At 48.9% G+C, this 23,289-nt stretch overlaps 1 protein-coding gene across 1 annotated transcript; it reads right to left on the bottom strand.

Annotated features, from left to right (window-relative positions):
* Positions 1-20,602: 20,602 nt before the first annotated feature.
* LOC123356590 (elongin BC and polycomb repressive complex 2 associated protein) lies at positions 20,603-23,034 on the bottom strand. The gene has a single exon (XM_044999961.1). It carries the CDS (start codon positions 22,664-22,666, stop codon positions 20,603-20,605), a length of 2,064 nt encoding a protein of 687 aa, XP_044855896.1. The 5' UTR covers positions 22,667-23,034.
* Positions 23,035-23,289: the final 255 nt, after the last annotated feature.

The raw sequence follows: 23,289 nt of genomic DNA, 5'->3' as shown, positions 1-23,289 counted from the left end.
CAGGGAGAGACACGCAGAGCCAGAGATGCTGGCACTAGGGGTGCTGGGGGCTGCCGCTCCCCCTGGCTTGAAGTGGGTTCCATCATAGAGGGGGGTTGCCATTTGGTTCAATGCCTCTCAGCACCCCCCTACACAAGTTGTCCCAGCCCCCTGCACAGAGCTGGGTTGCTCTGGGGGTCACTCTGGGGGTCCCATTTCCCAGGGAACGAGCCTGTAGACATTTTTTTACACGGGGCTTGCACTATGCTGGGAGGCGGAGAAGGGACCGTCCGAGCTCTCTACTTACCGAGCGGGGATGGGGTGTCAAAAATAATCAAGGCTCCTATTTAAACGACACCCTCCCCCTTAGTTCAACTGAACCTGCTTAGGAGCCAGAAATTAAACCTGCAGTGTCCGCCCGCGGTCACTAGGGGGGGCTAAAACACATACTAAACCAGGCCTCTCCCGAGGAGTTGGAAACTTTTCTCATTCCACCCCCTTAATTCCCAGGGGAAATCTGGCAAGTTCTGAGTGGGATGGAGCGGTTTAATTAGGACGCTTTAGCACGGCAGGAGGGGCAGTCACCTGGCCGGACCCTCTTTGCCTGTAGGTAGGAAATCCAGGCTGCCAGGTGTTGGATCTGTTTTCCCTGCCCCCCCATACATGAAATGAAATGCAGGGAGGGAGAAACTTTTCATACACCCGGAACAAGAAGACCCTCCCGAGTGCATGGCAAATACGCTCCCAGGCAAAGGCACCCAACCCCAGCCCTGAGCGGGATCACAGGGGAGGAGATTGAAACTCCTGCAGCGGGTATCTGAGTTCCCCGCCCTTTCATTCCTGAGCATTTCAATTCGCTTTCTTCCCCTGCAGCATCAGACTATTCCTTGGGCGAGGGGGTGCGGTATCAAAGTATATGGGAGTGTTTAAATTAACTTCCCTGGGCTTTGCAGCGGGGTCCTATGTATTAGCTTCTTCTCTTAGAAGGTTAAAACTTGTGGGTATGAATTGCTCGAAGAATGGGTGGTTGTTGTTTTTCCTGATAGGCTGGAGACAAATGGGGGGAGAATCCTTTTGTCCTGCAAATGGGGAAATTAGAAATGACAAGGGGATTCGATCGGATTCACGGGGCACGACATTCAGAATATCCCCCCCCCCCCGAAAGCTTTGCAAGTATTTTTTGACAAGTCAAGTAAAAAGCTGCTTTTAAATGTTCTCCGGCAGCCCAGTCTGTTGCATCCCCTATTCGTGCAGGACCCTTCGGAAACTGACTAGAAGCACAAGTGTGAAACTGACTAACCAGTCTGAGAGGGAGAAAGGGCAAACACGGCGAGAAACAAACAAGATTTTTAAAAAAATGTCTTTGGCTTTAATAATTTCGGGTGTCTATAGTAAGAGAGAAATTGTATTTTAGCCTTACAGTGTCTCTTAAAAAAATACTAGGGTCCCCATCTTCTCATTGTGAAGAGGATAATTCCCAGCATTGGGTTAATTTCTGTAGCTCCAGAGGTGTCTGATGGGGGTGAAATCTTGGCAAAACTCCCATTGATTTCCCAGGGACAGTATTTCACCGCTGGAAGGGAGGGGTCGGTGCTTGGGAGGTTGAACAGAACAAAGTGGGGGAGTAGGTAGACTGGAGTCGGTTCTAGGTTGACCTGGGATCAGAGCCTCAAAGGAATTTTAGGGCCCAACCTTCCAATGAAACCTTTGAGGGTCCTCTCTAGAGTCAGTATCCTACTAGGGGGGTTCTCAGGTCCTGAGGTACAGGTGAGTGAGGGCCTTTCTCCTTCGCTCACAATACAAGGGCTTAAAGGTGTGTTGGGTTGTCTCCATGCAGATTGCAAAGAGCAGCTCCAGAGCTGGATGCCCACCAAGCCAGTTCTCTGATTCTGTGTAGCGGGGCTCTGTAGCTCTGGGGTTATGTGCACGTCGGGTGACTCTAGACACAGCAGCAGCTGGGGGCAGGGTGGGATCCTTTTTTGGAGGCCGTTCAGCGTCAGAGAAATCGCTAGGAGCGAGCTCCTCGCCTGGACTAAGGGGTATGTGTGTCAGATTTAGGGTAGAATCAAGCCCTACACCCTATGGCTTCTGCCCCAATCACATCCCTCGCCAGGAACTACCCACGATCCAGGGTGGGGCTGGTGTTTTTGCCGACAAAGCAGACGCCCTGCTAGCACTCACAGACACACCCCTCTATGCATCTGAAGAAGTGGGTGTTTTACCCACAAAGCTTATGCCCAAATAAATCTGTTAGTCTTTAAGATGCCACCAGACTCCTTGTTGTTTTTGTGGATACAGACTAACACGGCTAACTCCTCTATGGACACTCATCACCCGCCCTCACCCCCACCCCAGGCAAGCAGACACACACCCACCCAGAAAAGTGCTAAATTGGAGAAAGCAGTTTCTCACAGTCCACATTCCTATGAACTATTTCATCCCTGGGACTGTTTCAAACCCTTTCTCCCTTCCGCCTGGACCGTGTGAGCTGCAGAGTTTTTTTGACTCCCTGATCAGCTGCTGGGATTTGAAGGGGTCATTAAACACAACCGCCCAAAGACTCGGGTTTGTGAACCCGCATCAGGCCCAATCCACTGGGGAAACAACCCCGCATCTGCCCTGTTTGAGAAAATCCAGGGTGTGGAGTGAGAGGCGCGTCTTGATTCCATTTCCCTCCGTACTCTGGGCGTGCAGGGATCATTTCACTTTTTTTTTTAAATAAGGCTCACTTTGTAGAGCCTGATCACCAGGAAAATAACCCAGAGCAGGCCACATGGGGAATTATTTTTTTTAAAACAGCCCCCCTCTCCGCCTCCCCTTTTGTATTAACACTGACCCCAGCTGAACATCTGCAGCTGAAAGGAGGGGGTGGTAGTATAGGGGGGTGGATGATTAAATGCTTCATAAATTCAGGTGTTTGGGAACCTTGTAAAGGGGGGCGGGTGGGTTAAGACATTCCCTGACACCATCTGTGTTTTGTTAACTCGAACTGGCTGAAATCAGTGGATGAGTTCGGCCAATCCTGGGGTAATAACTAGGAACCTTTGTGTTGCAGAGTCCAGAGAGGGTCATTTTCTTTTCTCCCCTCTCCTTGCAAAGGAGTCTTGGGAGAGAGACAGGAGTTTGAATTGGGGAGGGGGCTAGGGAAAGAGGGAGAGGAGCAGGGGAAAGATTTGGGATTTGAACAATAGAGGGTGGGAAGAAGCAGGGAGGGGGGAAATGGCGACTGGCAGTTGGGGACAGACTGAGGCATTTAGCAGCCAGTGACAGAGCTGCACCTCGGGGGGGGAGGGAGGGGGCTGATCTGCGGGACAGACCCCACCTGAGGGAGGTGGATTCTGGGGTGCAAAGATTCCCAGCAGCAGTTCAGTCTCCTAGTTCTCAGCCCTCGTGTGTGGGTTCAGCTGTGCCGATGCTGTAGCTCACTCTCTCTCTCTCTCTCTCTACATATATCTATAATCCCATTGCTATCAAATAAAATCCCATTTTCCAAGGATTTGGAGCTAAGTGGCTTTAAATATCGCTCTGGGGAAAGAACCACAAACCCTTGATTTGAGGAATTGTGGCCAAGGGGGAGGAGAGAATTCCAAAGGTATTGCTTTAAAACTTTTTTTCACCTCTTTTTTTTTTTCTTCAATCAAAACTGAAAGAAATTTCCCTCCCTTCCCAGTATTCGCCGAGGGAAATGGCTGGATGAAAACAATCCACAATCTTGTTGTTGCTTTATTTTGAACTCACCCTGGTGTGCAGTCGCCTCTTAAGACATGGGGACATGTCCGCCAAATTGTCAAGGGAAACAACAATCAGAGAAGCAGGAAGAGGCCTGTCTGAAGATAAGGGCTTCTTTCAGGATAGTACAGGAGGCATCTGCAATGGCTCTTTCTGGCGTCTTCCCCCCCTCAAACTATTAAGTGATCAAACTTTGTCTACACACAAAAAGTGTCCCAAACTAGCCCAGAACAGTGAAAGTGGCACAATACCCGACATGTGGAGGTAGTTATACTGGTACCAGTGTAGATTACTGCTGCAAGGGGAATAAGGTATTTCTATGCAAGGGAGAACTGCAGAACTTCTCATTCAAATGATTTAGTGGAAAATCACACTCCTAACCAAAGTAGTTAAATCAATACAAAAACTGCATGTAGTCCAGGCCTCGAAACAGAGCAGTAACTGCCCTGGTGCGGGTATACTGGAAAGGCAAAGTATCCACACTGCCACTAAATCAATTTAAATCCTAAGGACCGTCACAGACCTCTCCTCCTCCTGCTCCAAGTGCCGGGTGCACTTCTGTGACCTCCCCTTCTCTAACAGAGCAACGTGTATTTTTAAAAAACAACAACTAACCCCCTCAAACCCTACCAAAACACGGCACTCCACTGCACACGCTTCTCCCCCTGGAGAGAGGATGACAGAACAAACAACATGTGACAGATGTTAGTCCCATCGCTTAGTGCACTGCTGGAAGGGGCTCAGAAGCTACAGAGAACCATAGATAGCTTCCAAATGAAACAGGCCTTGTCTGGACTAAGATTTAAAGGTGCACCACTTTAACTATACCAGTGCTACCATTTTCCTGTGTAGACAAGGCCTTAGTAGTGAAGCAGTTTAGTTATTTTGATTTAGGCGGAGAGATATATCAATATAAAACAATCTGTGTGTAGATCCAAAGGCCCAGATCCTCCAAGGTAGTAAGTAGCTAGTAAGGGCTGGTTTACACACAGGTCTTGCACCAATTGGACTATAAACTGGGATATAAACTGGGTCAATTAAATTGATGAAATCCTTTAGTGTGGAAGCAGCTTTATCGGTCTAAAAGTGTTGACATTGGCATAGCAAATTGAAACACTTATATAAACACCTTATATAAACACTTTCCTATGGCTATATTTGCATCCACACTAGAGAGTAACACCAATTTACCTAAATCATCGTATCCCAATGTAGTTAAATTGGTGCAAGAACTGGGTGTAGAAAGATTCATCAGCACACAACCTTGGACAGAAATAATTAAATCAGTTTTAGTTTACACCTTTCATTCCATGAATTAAAGCCAATTTAGTTTTGTTCATGCAAGTTTGTGACCTAATGCACTAAACACACCTCTCAGATGAGCCTCATTTTGAAGGACCCGACTCCTTTTAGCCCCAGGGTCTGATTCTCCCTTACCCCTGCACCTGGTGCAGTCATTTATGCCATGCTACCATTCAGGCTTCAGCCATCCATCCAGATTCTGTACCCCACACAGTTTTATTATTGAAAATTATTTGCCTCAGAAATAAGGAATCTCAAAGCTGAGGTGATAGATCTGGGGCGGGAGGTTAGGTACTTATATGGTTCCCGCCACCATTGCACCTCCCAGTATTTACTCTGAAACCACCCCTGTGGAGCATGGCAGTGCTATTTTCCCCACTGTGGAAATGGGAAACTGAGGCACAGCACGGCTAAGTGATTGCCCAAAGGTTACATAGAGAGTCTAGTCCAGGGGTGGCCATTCTGTGGCTCCGGAGCCATATGCGGCTCTTCAGAAGTTAATATGCGGCTCCTTGTCTAGGCACCGACACCGGGGCTGGAGCTACAGGCGCCAACTGTCCAATGTGCCGGGGGTGCTCACTGCTCAACCCCTGGCTCTGTCACAGGCTCCATCCCCACTCCACCTGTACCCACCCCCTCCCCCTGAGCCTGCCGTGCCCTCACTCCTTCCTCTCCCCCCCCCCAAGCCTCCTGCACGCCATGAAACAGCTGATCGGGAGGTGCGGGGAGGGAGGGGGAGGCGCTGATCCACAGGGCTGCCAGTGGGCGGGAAGCACTGGGAGCCGATGGGGGCGCTGCTGATGTATTACTGTGGCTCTTTAGCAATGTACATTGGTAAATCCTGGCTCCTTCTCAGGCTCAGGTTGGCCACCCCTGGTCTAGAGATCTGACCCCAAGTCTCTCAAGTCCTAGGTTAACACCCTAGCCACTGAACCATTCTTCCCCTAGAAAAAGTTACACCAAAGGAAGGGATCTGACAGCATTTAAGTCTCCCACTTGCACAATTTTTGTGTGTGTCCCTCCTGTGGACTTTGGCAGGCTAAGGTATGTTTTAAAGCTAATGGCAAAAACCCCCTGTTGCTCTGATGGGAGTAGGTCAGGGCCCTGTTGTATTGCACAGAGCTCCTATAAGGCGCATGCTCTTTCTGGTCATGTTTATTAAGTAAAAACTTCAAACCCCAAACCAAAAATTACAGTCACAATTGGGACAAATCACAAATAGGAAAAGAAAACAGCCCAACCCTCCCTACCTAAAACTCTTTGTCCTGAAAACGAAAAGGTCAGTTTGATAGTCTGGGCTCCCAGACCCATTGCTATTTTGCCAAACTCGTCTGTTCTCTCTCAGCCATTGCTCACAACTGCACAAACAGTGTGAACCAGAGTTTCAGGTGAGGCTTTCTGCTCTCTCTGTATGGTGCTTCAGGATGGAAATCTACGCACTCCAGTACTCTTCACCAGCATGCTGGGCCAGATCCTGCCATGGTTGTTCCTGTCCTGCATTTTTCTCCAGGGAAGGCAAGGTTTGCTATGCAGGACGGGGGCCCGGAATCTGAAATCATTGTTAAAAAACCCATCTGGAATTAGAATGCACTGACTTTTGTCCGCAGTAAGCCTGTGCATTTGTTGACAGATACAGCCTCATAGCACACAACACACATCTGCTCCTCTCAAACATCCACACACACACAATCCCCCCACCCCCTTTTGCATTGTTAATTTAGAAAGAAAAAGCAACATCTTTTCCTTCCTATCTGGGATTCCCCCCCCCCCTCCAAGCATTTATAAAGATCTCTTTGTTAGCAGGAAAAATGGGATCGCTTTTCCTTTTACCTTCCAGGGCAACCCTAACCCCTCTCCCCTCCTGCGAAAACACACAGGAAAGGGTTTTCTTTCTCAGCTTGATTCGATTCAAAGGGATCTTTGTCTGGGGGTAGGTCCGGCAAAGCCCTCCCTTTTGACCCCCAAGACTCTGCCTGGTTTTGTTTTAAACTAGAAGAGACAGGTCTGCCCCCTTGGGATGTTTTATTTTTTGGAGGAGAGGCTCTCCTTTGAGTTTCCTAGATGGCAGTTATATTTTTTGCATTGACACATGTTTCTCTTTCCTTAGCTCACCTATAAATGCAGAGGGGGGTTCCCTGGAGAAATTTCCTGCCCTCGCAGTTTCCTTGAGAGTTTCTGGGACCTAACAGAAGACCTTGCCACCCTCTTCTCCTGTCCCTTGAGTGACAGGGGACGAGTTACTCACGAGAGCTCTGTAAATACAAATATATACAGCGTGGAGAAAGGAGCTGGGAGCCTGCAGTAGAGGTTGTGCTTACAACACTATACATTTAGTGGAGATATTTACCAGGTGCTACACGTGTACTTAAAAGATATTGAAGATCTACACCTCTCTATATCTTAGGTGTAGTATACGTCAAATTCATGAATATTTTGAGCACATAGGGGGCGAGTTATATGGGCCCATGGTGCCTGTGCTCCACTAATATTCAGGAACGTGGGCCTGGCTCCACCAATGTTTGGGCTTATATTTTCAGAGGGGTTCTGTCCATAGGACGGACTGAGGCCGTGCTTTGGGGGGCCCTGCACTTTCAGGGGGCCCAGGCTTCAGGGGGACATGGAGTCCAGGGTGGCCTGGGGGGTTAGCGGAGGGCCTTGCACTGGCAGCAGTGAGTGACCCAGCCACAGCCCTCCCTGCTCGGCCCCTGCCCTGCCCCCACTCCACCCCTTCCCCCGAGTCCCCACCCCGCTTCTTTCTGGCTTCCGTAGGGTGACCAGATGTCCTGATTTTATAGGGACAGTACTGATTTTTGGAGCTTTTTCTTACATAGGCACCCATTACCCCCCACCCCCGACCCAATTTTTCACACTTGCTATCTGGTCACCCTAGGCTTCCGCCCCGTCCCCCGAGCGACACTGGGAGCTGCCAGGGCAAAGCAGAGGCAGGCTGGAGCTGGGTTGCTCGCTGCTGCTGGCACCAGGACGCCCACGATCCTCCCAGACGCCCTGTACCCCGCATCTCCCTGAAGCACAGGGCCCCGCAAAGCACAGGGCCTGGGGCGGTTGCTTCAGTCTGTCCTATGGATGGGACAGTTCTGCTTGGACCCATTCTGGGCACCACCAAAATTATACAAACGTGGCTCCCATAAACTTTGAGCATGGTATCAATATAATATACATTAGCTAGAGAGATAGATGCAAAGGAGTGGGAGAAGAATAATAGATAGATAGATAGATAGATAGATAGGTAGATAGATAGATAGATAGATAGATAGATAGATGTTAGGAAGTTATGTTAACTGAATGTATTATGCTCTTCCCACAGTTCTGTTCACCCATGTCAAGTATGCCCCAGCACTTTGCAGAGCTGAAATCAGCTCTGGCATTAGAAAATGGGAAGCCTGTCACAGCCAGGATACATGAATGGTGTGTCTGGCACAAGTTGGGGTGCACCTCTACCACCAGCTGCAGTATCCAAACCAAAGATAAGAATAGGCCAGAACCAAACAACAACAAGTTAAGGGCTTGTTATGAATTTCTGGGTTGGATTTTAAAGCCTAGTGAGGAGTGCTGTAACTTGTAAAATCATACTGTGCCATAAATCATCCTATAAACACTACTAGCTGAAATGCAGATCTTTGAGGCACACTTGTGTGTAAGGCAAACACGCTGGGAAACAAGAATTGCTTCCTGGAAGGAGGGTCTGCGTGTCTCCTTTTCATATTGTCCTGCTTTGTCTTTGGACAATACATTTGGCTAAGTTGGCTTCTTGAACATTTTTAAGAACCAACTGGCTACATCTTTTAGCCAATAATATCTGTGTCTATTTCTATGCGCACGTAGACATAAATATGAGTGTAAACACCTACCTAGAGAAATATTCTAAACTTTTTACACATACCCATGTTATTGTGTCTTCAAACCTGTTTAAAACCTTGTCCCTCTTATTTATACTCTGGGCTAATTTGGGGGCGGGGGTACAGGGAGTGGGGATCAGCTCTGATAGAGTTCGAATTTGAATTGTCTTTCTTGATATTCAAAGAGGAAAAAGGTTGAGTTGAATTGTTTCAGCTCCCACAGAAATGAGGAGCTGGGACAATTTACACCAGAGGATGCTCTGTCACCAAGGGCTATTGGCGGAACTGTCCCTTTTTCTCCCCCAAAAGGGGTTTCACCCACACGTGCGGGGGCGTCTCTTGAAAGAATCCAGGTGGCAGAGTTGGTTTCATGGACTGGCTGTTAAAAAAAAAACAGCAATCAAGGAAAAACCAAAGTCCAAACAAACACCAGAGCAGCCAAAACTCTCTGCTGCAAGGGAGGATGTATTCCAAAGGGAGGCAGGTGAGCCAAGGAACCCTGCTCTGCCCCTCCTCAGCACCCCTGGGCACACAGCGCAGGGCAGATTCTCAGCTGGGGTGTGTTGTCCTAAATCCCTGGGAAACAACCCGGAGAGGACCATGTACCCCCACTCCCGTTGTCTTTGCCATCACCTCCCCTTTCTCGTCCTCCTCACCAAGGCGCTGCGCTTTTGCAGACTCAGCCGCCGGCTCAGCTTGAAAGTGGTTGCACCAAAATAAATAAATGCACGAAAATCGCAACGAAAACAACGGGCCCCACCCTGGCTTCTTAACACGGGAGAGCCGGAAAAACGAGGGGGGAGACCTTGGCCCGGCCAGCCCCCGTGCACGGGTGTATGTATGAAGCCCGAGCAGGCCATATTTCTACAGAGGAATGGGCCAGGCAGAAAGACAGATGACTATTTGGCTTCTGCGATTATAGGGTGATAAATTTGATGGGAAGCCCCCAGAGAGCATTGTTAATCGGCCTATTACCAAATGAAAAGGGTTTATTCCTCCTCCCTCTTCCCTCCCGCTCCCTACAGGCCCTCCCCCTCCCTTCCCTCCGCACCACCCCCACCCACCCAAAGAGCACAGCTGGATGTTTCAGAGTTGGGGGAGGGGGGGTGCCATTCTCCCCGAGCCCAGCTGTTCTCAGGCGAAGAGTTCACAAAGTTCAAACTGCAAAGATTTGAGGGGAAGATAGAGAGAAAACTGACACCCCCCGCTCTGCCCTATCGCTAGAATAAACAACTGGACTTTCCAATCCTGCCACCTCATTCTGGAGCGCAGGCACCCCCCATGGAAGGGAATGCAAGAGGCAGCTGAAATCTCGCCCGGAGCCAGCTAGCGCTGTAGGGCCAGATTCCCAGCTCCCAGCCAGGCACCTAAACAAGGGGGGAGATTTTCCCCTTACAAGCAAGGAGGAAATCCTGACTCCACTGAGGTCAACGGCAAAATTCCCATCCCTAAAGCCAGGATTTTACCCCAGGCTTCCAAAGAGCTCAGCGCCCCCAGGTTCTTTGGGGAAAGCAGCCCCCCTCCTGCACAGCAGTTTTGCCTCCGTCCCAGGGACCACGTCTCCACGGCTCCTGTCATTACAATAATTCGTTCAATTAAATAAATGCCGCAGGTTTGTGAAAGGATCGGACATTCTGTCTTTAAACCTCCCCATCGCACCCACTAAACTCCAGCTCAATACCCCCTTTCTGCACACACACCACCCACCCATCCATCCATGCACATTCTGGAGGGCTGCGGGGGATGAGATGATTTCTTCCATCACCCCAAACTGGGATTGGGGAGACATTGGCACAGGGCTCCACAGTGCCCACTCACTCCTTGCTTCCTGGAGAGGAGGGTGCGAAGAAGCGGTCAGGTTTTCTCCCACTCCCCCAATTCAAACGAAGAAATACTTGCAACATTCTTCCACTTCAGCGGTGAATCTGCCCCCACCTAGCCCTGACCCTGCTGTCATTTCTCCAGCTAAATGCCCCTTGAGGTCAATGGGAATTCGGGCTAAAACGGCAGCGCCTGGCTCTTAACCTGTTTTAACACGAGTTAAAATAGTAATAACACAAAAATCACATCCTAAATTGTGGGTGGGTCCCAAGTTTCTCCCCGCCAGGATTCTGCCTACATCCCTACCCTCTTGCCCCAGCCTTAGGAGCTACTCTGGGCTCAGGAGGGAGACATGTGTTAGCCAGATATTTCCAGGACTGGGGTCAGATTTTCCAAAGACCCCAGCACAGGAAGCGCTGCACTCGTGTTTAAACCTGGTCCTGTGAAAACCTGGCTCTGAGCTCTTGTGGAGAAAGCTAAACCCACGCGTCTAGGGTATAACCTGATATGCCCCGCTACAAAACAGTCATTTAACTCCCCAAAGAGGCCAGGGACCAGTTCCATTTTCACTCACAAAACCTCCTCCAAGGCCGCTTTGGAGTGGAAAAGGTGCAACATGCAGAGTGTCGCCCCAGTGGTGAGGGATTTACACACGTTCTTGAGGCCTGACAGATTTTCTTCTCTCATCCTTTATAGCTCCTATGATTTCCCCTAGTGTTATGACAACGTCTCGCCCCCAGTAGTTCTGTAGCGAAACCAGCTTTCCTCTTGCAAAGTCTTGGGCTGGGTTTGGTCCTGGTGCCGTTCAAATCAACAAGGGTGGTGGCTTGATTGGTTTTATTTTATTCTTGGTGTGTGTGGGGGGGGAGGGGAATACCCTGGCCCCGCTGAAATCGATGGCAAATCTCCCATGGATTTCAATGAAGACGGGCTTTCGCCCACAGTGTGTTTATTGTGTGTGCTTCCAGGAGGTGTATTTCCGAAAGCCATCACAATGGCCTCTTCTTATCTTAATCTTTCGTTTCCCCCCTTTGGCGATGGCAACTCTCAAAGTAGCGAGCGGAGGATTAGACCGAGCCTGATTTCCATGGATCTATTGTCTCCCACCTATTAGGAGGCCTCCGTGGCTGTTGAAGACATTCACCTATCAGTGCCTGTGTGAACAATAGCAAGGGGCTCGCACGTTTCAGGCCAGGGGTTCAGGTTAAGCTAAATAACCCGTTTCAGACAGAAGGGAGTTGCTTTTTAAAAACCAGGTTCTTTCTAGACTTGGACAGATGCAAGAATCGAGTCGGTTTTAAACACGACATCTCGGTATCAAAACCGGGAGCAAATGTACAGGAAAAAAAATGGAGCTGTGTGTAAGTGATCAAATTAAACTAACCTCCCCCGCCAAAAAAACCACCCTCGCTCTTTTCTTTGCTGAAACCTGATGCACCAATGCCTATTTGTGTCTACTGCACCTCCCAGGGCCTTTGTCACTATCAACCTTAAGGGCTTGGATTTTTTTTTTCTCCCTCTTTGCAACTGCAAAAAGCTTTCTCCAGGAGAGCACGTTTAACCCTTCACCAACCAGGGAAGCCGGCAGCTGGGAGACGGGACATGATCCGAAGGGTTAGTCTCAAAAGAAACAGAGAGAGGCCAAATGAAAACTCAGGTCTGAGAGCAGGAGCAACCCAGAAGAAACACCCCTAGATAAGAACGCGGAGTCATGCTAGATTTCAGCTCTACATGTCTGGATGTCTGTCTATCCATCCCTCTGGCGTCACTCTCTAGCTTTGGAGTCTAATCTAGCCTATTATAAATGTGTGTTGTCCTCTCCTAACACCTATCAGAGGGGTGTTAGGCTGGATCTGTAAAAGCAGCAAAGAGTCCTGTGGCACCTTATAGACTAACAGACGTATTGGAGCATAAGCTTTCGTGGTGAATACCCACTTCGCCGGATGCACGTAGTGGAAATTTCCAGGGGCAGGTATATATATGCAAGCAAGAATCAGGCTGGAGATAAGGAGGTTAGTTCAATCAGGGAGGATGAGGCCCTGTTCTAGCAGTTGAGGTGTGAAAACCAAGGGAGGAGAAACTGGTTCTGTAATTGGCTACACGCTACAGGGCCATTTTTGTAGCTCTAGTCTTTGAGACTTCCTTTCTGTTCAGCCCTGGATGGAGAACCTGTTTCCAGCATTGTTGTGCTTTGCCGTTGTTTGAGGGCATCTCCACCTTTAAACAGCTACGGAGCAGAACAGCCACATTCTTGATCCAGACTAACACGGCTACCCCTCTGATACTTGACACATTCTTGTGGTTTCTTTATATTTCCCGCTAAGTGAGTTTTTAGTGGGAAGTTAAAGAATAATTTAAAAAACTGCATCATTCTCTGCATCGGCAAGACGCCCTGGTGCGTCAGGGCTAAATGCAGCAGCCCTTAACTGACGCCAAAGGGGCGTATTTGCCATGCTCTGGAGGATGGTCTGCAAAAATATGGCCCATATTTCTCTGTAATTTACCAGTCAAATCGCACTGATTTTCTGCCAGAGTCTGATGGTATTTCTTTTTATGAAGTGTCATTTCAGTGCAAAATTCCAAATGTCCTAAGCAATTTATTTACATTAAAAAAAATCACTGTCATGAATTAATTACAAGAAATCGCCTTAATATTTCAAATGGATTAAAAAGGCTTAACGATCTCCCGGAAAGGGTCGAAAGAAACATAAAATCCGCGAGCGCTTTGAGCTATTCAGTGCACGGAAGGGGGTCGGATTATTTTTGTAATAAAATAGAGCAGAGGCGGTATTTATTTGCAATATTCGTCGGCCGGGAGGGGGTGGCGATTTTAGTTGTTGAATTTTGTGGAGAATTTTGCTTTTAAATTCCTCGATCAGGGAGGAGATCGAAGGGCAATGGCGAAATACATCATAATCAAGCAGAAAAGCTCGGTGAGAATTAAATACAGCCTGGACTGAACAGCCACACCCCAAGCGGTACAACATGGACATCGTGTGTAGCCAGCGGTAACAAACTACAGTCAATTCCCCTGCGACGCTTCTCTGTTTAAACAAGCCCACGGGACAAATCGGTTTGCACACAGGAGTAACAAACTATCATCAGTTTCCTTCCATCCTTGTGCTCCGGTTGCTTCTCCCTAACTCCGCCAGACACCGCTCTTAAGGTTTCCACTCGGAGTTTTTTTGTTTGTTTTAAAAAACGATTCTGAATTAATTGCTGCTGCTTCGTTTTTTTCTTTAAAAGGCTCATTTAGCTCGGGGAGCCCAGTTCCGGCTGAGGAATGTTCCGTTTTGGACGGTTCAGCTCTGAGGACCGCGGGGTTATTTTATGTGTTAAGACAGAGGCCACGTTTTGGGGTTTGCAGCGTTTTGTTGTCGGGAGTTTAAAAAGTTACTGTCCTGTCTTTGCAGCCCCGATTTCTGCTAAGGAATGAGGAGGACAAACCTTTACCGCCCCTTCCCCTTTGTCATTGATTTTATATTATTTTCCTGGGTGTGTGTTTTCCTATATGGCCTCATTTAGGCTAATTTCTCTCAATTGCTAAAAGCATCAACTCTACCATTGATATGCAACCGCTGAGAGAGCCTCAAAAGTGTGATTGTTGGGTTGATTTGTTTTTCCTACCTCCAGGAAAAATGTGCAGATAATTTTTTTTAAAAAACCCACTACATTTTTTAAAATAGGGCCATATTGAAAACATAGAAGTTAGAAAGACCCTCATAACTCACAATAAACCCTTGTTCAGTCTCTTCTGTTGACTACATGTAAACATGGTAAATTAAAGGCCTCTATAGTGACATCTAATCCCTCAACCCCCCTCCTAGCTTTATCCTCCCCCACCCAACAGATCCTAGGGGTGTTTAGCTTGGTGTTTTCCCGAGCCCCGCCCTGAGCTATCTAATTTATCATTAACAACCTGACACCAAACTAAATAAATGAAACTGCCCCCTACAATCCACCTCCCTACCTTGCCCTTAGCCCCTATATTTCCCCATGAGCCTTTGACTTGAAATATCTCAAAATATTTACTGAGGGCTGGTGGGTGCATTCTCCCCTCCCCCCTTTCCCTTGGGAAGCTGTGTGCAGATAATTAACATCCTTATTAAATGACCCCCTTTTAAAAAGCTAATAACAGTCAGGGGGTGATTTGGCTTGGCTGAGATCTGAGGCGAGCCTGCCGCTCCAGGCTCTGCGTCCGCAGCAGCGTCCCAGCGTTCTCGCTCGGCAGAACCGGCCTTTCGCACGGGGTTGGGAACGTATCCGGATCCCTGCATGTTCCCGAGCTTTGCCTTTCGATGGGAAGAGGTTTTAAACCGGGGAGGGGGGAATAACTTTGACATTGACTCCTTCGCTCCGTGCAAGGAGTTTTGAAGGAGGAAGGGGCGCGGGGGAATCTTTGTTGGCAATTATATAGACTGGGGGGGTTCACCCTTTTTTTTTTGAAGGATCAGTGTTCTGATCTAGCCTGACCTCCTGCCTACCGGGGGGCAAAGGCTGATGGCGCTGTATGTACCCCAATAAATACATAATCGCGTCAAGATTTGCGGGCTCCCTGCCCCCCGATTGCCTGATTCCTTTTCCACTGAGAAACAAAAGAACTGGATGGACGTTTTCCAGGTCAGAATCTGAGGTTCAGCGTTTGTATTGGCAATATTATCTGAAGCCCTTGCCAGACCAGAAGCCCTGTGTTTTCTTTGGTTCTGAGAGTCACTGTTTATTATATTATTTATTATTACCGTGGGGTGGGTTTTGTTGTTTTTTTTACATTTGTCGCTGCTAGTCTCGGGAACCGAGATCTTTCGCTCTTTGGTGGGTTTTCCGGGGGAAAAGATTTCGCTCATTCCAGACGAGGCAGCAAGTCCCCTGGCCCTCGAAGAGAAATTCCTGGATTCTGTGAGTATTCGTGGCTGGCCTACAAATCAGGCGGAAGTGGCTACCGATTTGCGATGGAATGTTTAGGGGAAATGTTTCATTCAGGCGACATTTGTCCAGAGAAAGCCTTCCATAAACGGCCACGCACACAATCCATCGGACCCATGCAAGCCAGACAAACACACACACACACACAAGCTAATCAAATAGACCCCAAGCTCCCATAAAACCATTCTCTCTCTCACACATCCACATACGACAGGCAAGCACAGATGCAGACCCGTCTCACAGTCATATGCACACGTAGACACAACACGTACAAACACAAGGTAAACATAAGCAATGGAATTGCTGGCTCGTGCGGAGGATACACACAAACCGCTCTTCGTACACACACCACACACAAATATGCAGGCACACACAGACAAAGCAAACACCCAAAGCTATCCCTGCACCTCCGGTGTACACAAAGGCGCACAAATCCAGCACACCCATTGACACAGACAAACGCCTCCTGTAGGCACGTACCTCCAAGTGTGTGCACACAACCCGCCCCCCAATAAACAAAGCAAAGACCCAGAAATATGCACACACCTTCTGTCTGCACAGAGACACACACTCACAAACCAGCGAAACACACCATCAACCCCTCCCCTTCCCTAACATACACAAACCAGGGCCATATACAACTTAGCTCTGTAAAAGATATTTATTCCTCAGCCTCGATTCCATATTGCACGCAGGGAGTAGCACTCTTTCATAGTCATATACTTACAACAACTTTAAATAAATAAAGTTAAGAAAAAGTCCAATATACGGTTGGGGAAAAAAAAGACAACTCCCTCCCCTGATATATTTTTAAAACGAGTTTCAAACTGAAGGGCGGGGGGAAGCAATCAGAGGAAATGCAGTTTCTGGAGTTGGATAAAAGTTCATCACAGCAGGGGGACAGTTTCAGACGTGGCCAGTTCTCTGCCTGATTCGTGTAAGAATTCACAGAGGTAAATGCCTAGATTATAATTCCCCCAAAATCCTCCTGGGGATAAATTTTATATATAAAGAGAAACTTTATCTATGGAACCAATGTCCAGGAGAAAAAACTTTCCCACCTCAGCACCTCTGAAATGACATCGATTCTCTAATTCCTTGGACTGAGGGAAAGTGTGTTATTATTGACAAGTTGGTGGTGGGTTTTTCCCCCCTTTGCAGGAAAAACGGAGAGCTGTGCCTTTAAATCCTGTGTGCAGAACTCCCCCCACCCCCTCCCCTTTTTGGATTGATCAGCAAAGCAGGTCAAGTCTAATTTAACCCACCTCCATTCCTGCGGAGTTCAAGTGATTTAAATGAAAACCGAGAGCTTGTTCTGTGCTCTGCTCCCAAACTGCATATCCAATTATGCAGAGGTAGAGCAAAGGGCCCAACCTTTGAAAATCCAGTAAGCCCCCATCCTCCCCAAAATAAACCCTTAAATCATGCAGCAACCCACCATGTCCACGCTGAGATTTTCCTGAGTCTAAAACTAACTGCGTTTTTGTAAACAAACAAAACAAAACAAAACAAGAAAAAAGGCAGCCAGCCATTTATAAAAGTTTTTTTTAAAGAAGATATTGTCATTGATTTTCCTCCTATCTGTTCCAACGCTTTTAGGAAAACAAAATGGAATAACAAAAAATCGGTTCTTCCTCCTTTTGCACCCATTTTGGAAACAAAGCGACGTTATAAAATTTATTATAAAGGAGTCTTATATAATTTAACCCTTAAGGACTCCAGTGGTGCAATCGGATTATTTGTTGTTCCAAAATACAAATACGCTTCTCAACATTCCAATCGTCCCAGGCCTTTTGCGCTCGTGACTTTTAGCCAGGGGGGTTTGCTTCTTTTCGATAAAGCACCATATACTCTTTTTATGATGATGATCTTATTACTAAATTGCTTGTTTATTTATTTTAAAACCACACGCTTTCAAATAACGGCTGGCTTCTCCTTTTTATTTTTTGTATTGCATTGCAACAAGCCTTTAAAAAAAAACCTTTTGGGAGAGAAAATGGAGAATTGCTATGCAGATTATTTCACGTTTCTGGCTGGGATCAATTTCTTTGCAACATGTAAACAAAGAGTAGGGGGAAACGTATTTCTTTAGCACAGAACAGGGTGTCTGTTGCTTAAGTATACAAGGCGAGCGTGTTGTGGGGAAGAGAGGAAGTTTTGAGGTATATTGTATTCACAGCCTCCATCACATTATATAATGTATGTATGTGTGTGCATAGACAATAGTGCGTGTATGCAATCTGTGTGTTTCATATGTACACAGGCACAAACACACACATATATACCCACACACTTTTTGAGGTGATTATATCCCTTAGAGAATATTCCTGAGTTATTTGTGTTACTGTTGTTTGTTGCTTTAGCAACATTGATAGCCAAAGTGTCTCTTTTCTGCTCAGTTTATCCAGGTTAAAAAAGACAAATTCTCTCTCATTTTCACTTCACTGGGAGATCTGCATGTCCAAGGGCTTCAGGACCAGGCATATAATTAAAGAAAAACTAGCTAACACGTTCGGAATGGAGCCTGAGATTCCCAGCAGCCATGCACTCCTCTTGCAGACTTTTTGAATATTTCAAACTGATCTCTCTCTCCCTCCCTCCCTCTCTTTGTGTGTGCGTCTTTGTTGACGTTATCCCAAGCTCTTGCATAAACAACAGTGGTTTGTAATTAACAAACGCCACAAATCTGTTTGCAAATTCCTCCCCCTTTCTTCCCCCCCCCCCAAAAAACCCCAAACAAATCCTGGAAAACACATTTTTTAAAATCTGCTTTGGATCTTGCAGCTAAGAGTCCAGAAGCAAAATGTGCAGATTGGAGCAGGCGTTGGAGAACTGCATTCCCCTTAAGACATTCAAAGGAAAACAACCAAGATTATTTCTCTCGATGTGTGCCTCTTTCCCTCTCTCCTGGGCTTTGCTTTTCAAATCCCCTGTTCGGGCAGCCAGGACGACCAGCACAGTATATGTATGCGAAGAATAAAAGACTCCATTTTTGTGCGCGTGTGTACCCTGCAGACAAGGATTTAGTCTGCTAGAAAGAGCGAACTGCAGAAGGGAGAGAGACTTCCAACAGAACAGGTATTTCTCTCACGCACACAGACAGCAGATTTTTATAACCTTCCACAGTTATTGCACAGGCATAGGAGAAATCCCACGCAGTTTGTTTCAATGGAGGAAAAAATCAATTAAAAATGCAAAACAAAGAAAAAAACCCACAGACGAATGTTTTTAGCATCAAAATAATTCAATATGCCTAACAGAAAAAAATTATTGGAGAGAAAATATTTTTGGCCTATAATATGCATAATGTTTTCCACCAACGATGGAATGACATTAAAAATCTAAATCACCGGTGGCCAGGTTTGACTATTTGCTTTGATTATAATTCTATAATGATCCACAACTTTTCTTTTTCTTTCTTTCTTTCTTTCTTTCTTTCTTTCTTTCTTTCTTTCTTTCTTTCTTTCTTTCTTTCTTTCTTTCTTTCTTTCTTTCTTTCTTTCTATTGGAAGTTAAACCCCGTGTATAGGATGTCTGCTGGAGTCAATTATAACACTATAGAGGGGGGGGGGATTAAAACATTCACACCAATGTGTTGAAAGTGAGGGAATCCATGGTCTCAGACTGGGTCAGATCCGCGTTTTGTTGAAAATATTTTACGCTGCAAAGGAGTGGGAGAAAAACAAAAAACCTAACGCTCGCTTTCATTTGTCTAACATTTCCAAAACAGAACAGATTTCAGAGCCAGTTGAACTCTGATGTCCGAGAGGGGTGAAATCAAATGAGAAAGAGTCGAAAGGGCCCGTTCCAAAGACACTGGTTTGTAAGAAGAGTTAGACTGAGAGATGATTTCCTTTACAGAGAAGAGAAACTTTCTCTCAACATTCTTCTCCGCATTCCACTTTGGAAGTTAATAGAGATCAAATTGTCCATCTGCACTTTATCCCTAATGCTCCTGGCTCCTATTTCTTGTGCCAATAAAGCTTTTCCAGGCCTGCTACCTTTAGGCTATCCGACTTAGGGTATCCAGCAAACAACTCCTTTTTCCTTTTCATTTACATGCAGCAGTTTCCAATAACTTCCTCTGAAACCCGCCTGTTGTTTTTTTTTTGCAGACAGAACTCCCTGTTCTTTTAGTGTGTGGGGGGGATTTTTTTTCTCTTTGGTAGATAAAATAGATTATTTACTACTTTTGCTGCTTGCAATTTTTCGTATGAGATTGATTAATGCAAAAGAGGGGGTATTTCTTCCATAGGCGAGATCATTCGGTCTCTCGGCATGTGCTCGTTATTATTTTAACCCAATGCATGTATCAAGGAAAGGAGAAATTAGATCCATTCTTTTCTTGCTTCAGCTTTTTTTTAAAGAGAAAGCTTTGATGAGATCAGTTTAATGTGTGTTGGGCTGACAGCATTAAATTCTCCCACAAACGCAGAGGAAGTGGGAAGGGACAATATACAATTAACTTGGGGTGAATGGGAAGGGAGGGACAGTTCTCGTTTAACTTGGAGAGGGGAGGGAGGGCAGGACCACTTGAACATTCAATATTCAAGTGTTCAAGTCCATATCACCCTGGTTGGAATAAACCACCGAATGTAAAGGGGGTGAGGTATTCCTCCCGCTGGCCTGGTTTGGGGGCAGGCGGGTGTTTTACTTTCGCACAGAGCCCCCGAAACCTGGACCCCCCCAAAAAAGAAATCGTGCTGCAACCAGAGTTGAAATCCCTTTCCTTCCCCTCTCCAAATTTCCAGCAGTAGATATATGTGGCCAAAGTTTCCTAACGTGATTTGGGGGGGTCCATTTGATTGGGGTAGTCGGACACCTTAAAGGGCGTTCGGGGTGGGTGAGAAGCTGGGGTGCTCAGCCCTTCCTGAAAATTTGGGCACTTCAGATCCCTAGGGCCTTTGGGAATAAGCCGGTTCCCATCCCCCTCGCCCCCTCCCTCAACTGTTGCATGTAAACCCGGCTGGCGAACATTCATCCGGCCTCGTTTAGAAACCCTCCAGGCCATAGCCCCGGAATTTGAGGCTGGGGGGCACGGGGAGAGCGCTGCCGCCCACCTGCCAGCTCCACAGCGGGTGCGTTTTGGAGAGCGCGCAGGAGTTCTTTACGCACAGGGAGGCAGCGGGACGCAGATCCCCATCCTCCCCCACTACCAGCGAAGGGGTGCAGGGGAAGTTGCCCATGAGGCTGAAGGAATTCCTGCCTGGCGCTGGCCCGGCGCTGGCCAGGCGTTTGCAGTGGGCCTTTCCCTTTGGGGCATTCCTCCTCGGAGTCTTTTGTGGCCTCCCCTTAGCAGAGTTTTGTTGCCGTTCTGCCTCAGCGCCTCTGGCAAGGCGTCTGCGCTTGGAATTCCTTTCCGAGCCATTGCCTCTCAAAGCTTTGTTTGACAAGGGGCTTGGGCTCGGTGCGCTTTTGGAGCCGGAGCCTTGGAGCTCGGCCGCTTTGCACGGCTCCGTCCTCCCTCCGGGCCGCAAACTTTTCCCATCCGCGTTAAACCCTTTTGCATAACACCACAGCTTGGATTGCCTGATGAGCCTGTCGAAATGCTCCCTCCTGGGCTCCCCTAAAACCCTCTGGGGAGCCGGGCTGAGGCTCCCTGCGAATTCCTGAGCTGAGGGCGGAGGAGCTGAGCCCAAGGCTGGCTCTTGGGAAGCAGATCGCCCGGCTAAAGCAGCGAGCTGCCTCTCTGCTTGGTCACTGGGGCCTAACGAGGCTGCATTGTTCGAGGCATCTTTGTGCAAATCCTCCCCTTTGGCGCAGGGCTCGGACTCCCCACAGCCTCCCGCCTTTTGTGGTGGGTCCCCCCCAGGGTAGCTGCAGCCCGGGGAGGGCTGGGAGGAGGGGGGCTCCTGCTTTGCGCACGCTAGCTCCGGCTCCTGCTGCTGGGCCCCGGCTCCCAGGGCTGGAAGCGGCCTCAAACTTTCCAAAGTTGACGCTCGCAGAGTCCTGGCCCAGAGCTGCTGGGAGAGGAGCAGGAGGTTGGGATCGGGGCGCAGGGCTGCTTTGTGGGGCTCCGGGAGCCTCTCGTCGCCGCTGGGCTCTCTGGGGGGGTGGGGCAGCTGCTGGAACCTGGGCAGAGCCGCCTGCCTGTAGCGGGTGCTCTGCACCGAGTCCCCGCTGCACAGGGAGCTGCTCTCCGACTCCGAGGAGCTGCCTTCCTCGCTGCTGCACGACGTGTCTTCCTCCTCCTCCGACGAGTCGCTGGAGGTGGCCGGGCTGGAGCCCCCGAAGTCCAGGCTGGAATCCGAGTCGCTGGAGTAGCCGGCCGAGGTGCCCTGCCTCTTGCAGCCCGGGAAGAGGCGGCCTTTCCTGGCCGCCCCCTGGCCCTTCTCCTCGGGGAAGAGCCCTTTGGAGCAGCGCTTGGGCCGGCCGGGCTCCAGCTGGGGAGGCGCCCGCCCGGCTCCGTGCGCCCCGCGGGCTGCCGAGTGGAGCAGCTGGAGGTCCCGGGGGTAGGCGCTCAACACGCCGGCGAAGAGCCCCCCGCGGCCCCCCAGGCCGTAGCCCTTCCGGCCCCGAGTGGCTTTGTCATAGTTTTGGAAGAGCCCGGGCGGGGGGTGATGGGGCGCGGGGGCCAGCTCGCCGCAGCTCCCCGGCTCCTGGGTGCAGCAGGAGGAGCGCAGCGGCTGCCGGGGGCAGTCGAACAGATCCGGCGGGCCCGGCCGCAGCAGCTGCTCTCTCCTCTTCCTCTTCCTCCTCCTGGGGCTGAGGCTCTTGCAGGAGGTGCAGAGCGCCTCCAGGTCCGCCTTGGAAATGAGCGAGCATTTCACCGCGCGGGTGGGCACGGAGTGGATGGCTTTGAGGGTGCGGAGCTCCCGGAGATCGCAGCGGCGGCTCTTGATCTTGAGGGTCTCCATCTTCTTGCTGATGGTGGTCCTGGGGATGTCCTTAAACAGGTCGCTGAGGACCTGCGCCAAAGCAAACATCTGGGTGCCATTGATCTGTAAGTAGCCCAGGTTGATGCCTTCGATTTCTTGGTAGCCGGTCTGGAATCCCCCGCTGTAACCCACGGGGGCTGGCACCGTTCCGAAGGTCCCTTCGCAGCTCAGGAACATGGTGCAAGGAGCATTCACTTGGGCTGGTCCCCAGGGGTCATTGGGGAGAAGGGCATCTGCGTTCCCGCTCCTCGATCACAAACTCCAGCCCGCAGAAAGAAAGGGGAGAAGAGGGGTGTGTGTGTTGGGGGGAAGCAGCGCCGCCGTGGATTTCCCTTTCAAACGCTGCAGTCAATGGTTCGTGACATCTTCCAAATACCCAGTTCCTCCTCCTGCGCTGGGGCTAGATGGCTCCCCTTCCCCCTCCCCAGCCGAAAAAGGCAGAGAGGGAGAAAGAAAAATAATGAAGCCAAACATCGTGCCGCCTTCAAGACTCCCCCCACCTTCCGCTTCGAAAATAACCTCTCTCCGAAAAGCAGCCAGCCAGCCGGTCCCCCTTTCGCTGGGCGATGCCAGTTAGCCGCTAAGAAAAATAAAGCTAGAGAGAGGTGGAGGTGGTGGAAGGAAAATAGGATCTTGCAGGGGGGGTGGGGGACGGACCACACAAATCCGTGTAGCTCCCACCTTTCGCTGGGCTTCCTTCTTAAAGACAAGCTCCCGGAGTACAGTATATGAGAGGAAACACCCCACCAAATAATTTCTCAAACCTGGAAGCTGATTGGGTACTTTAGCCATGTGATGTC

The sequence above is a fragment of the Mauremys mutica genome, chromosome 25, assembly GCF_020497125.1.
Source record: "Mauremys mutica isolate MM-2020 ecotype Southern chromosome 25, ASM2049712v1, whole genome shotgun sequence".
Classification (NCBI taxonomy): Eukaryota; Metazoa; Chordata; order Testudines; family Geoemydidae; genus Mauremys; species Mauremys mutica.
The sequence above is the reverse complement of the archived record's forward strand: the minus strand, read 5'-3'. Positions and strand labels throughout refer to the sequence as shown.

Coding starts and splice junctions, on each gene's coding strand:
- LOC123356590 (XM_044999961.1), bottom strand. CDS start 22,666: ATGTTCCTGAGCTGCGAAGGGACCTTCGGAACGGTGCCAGCCCCCGTG.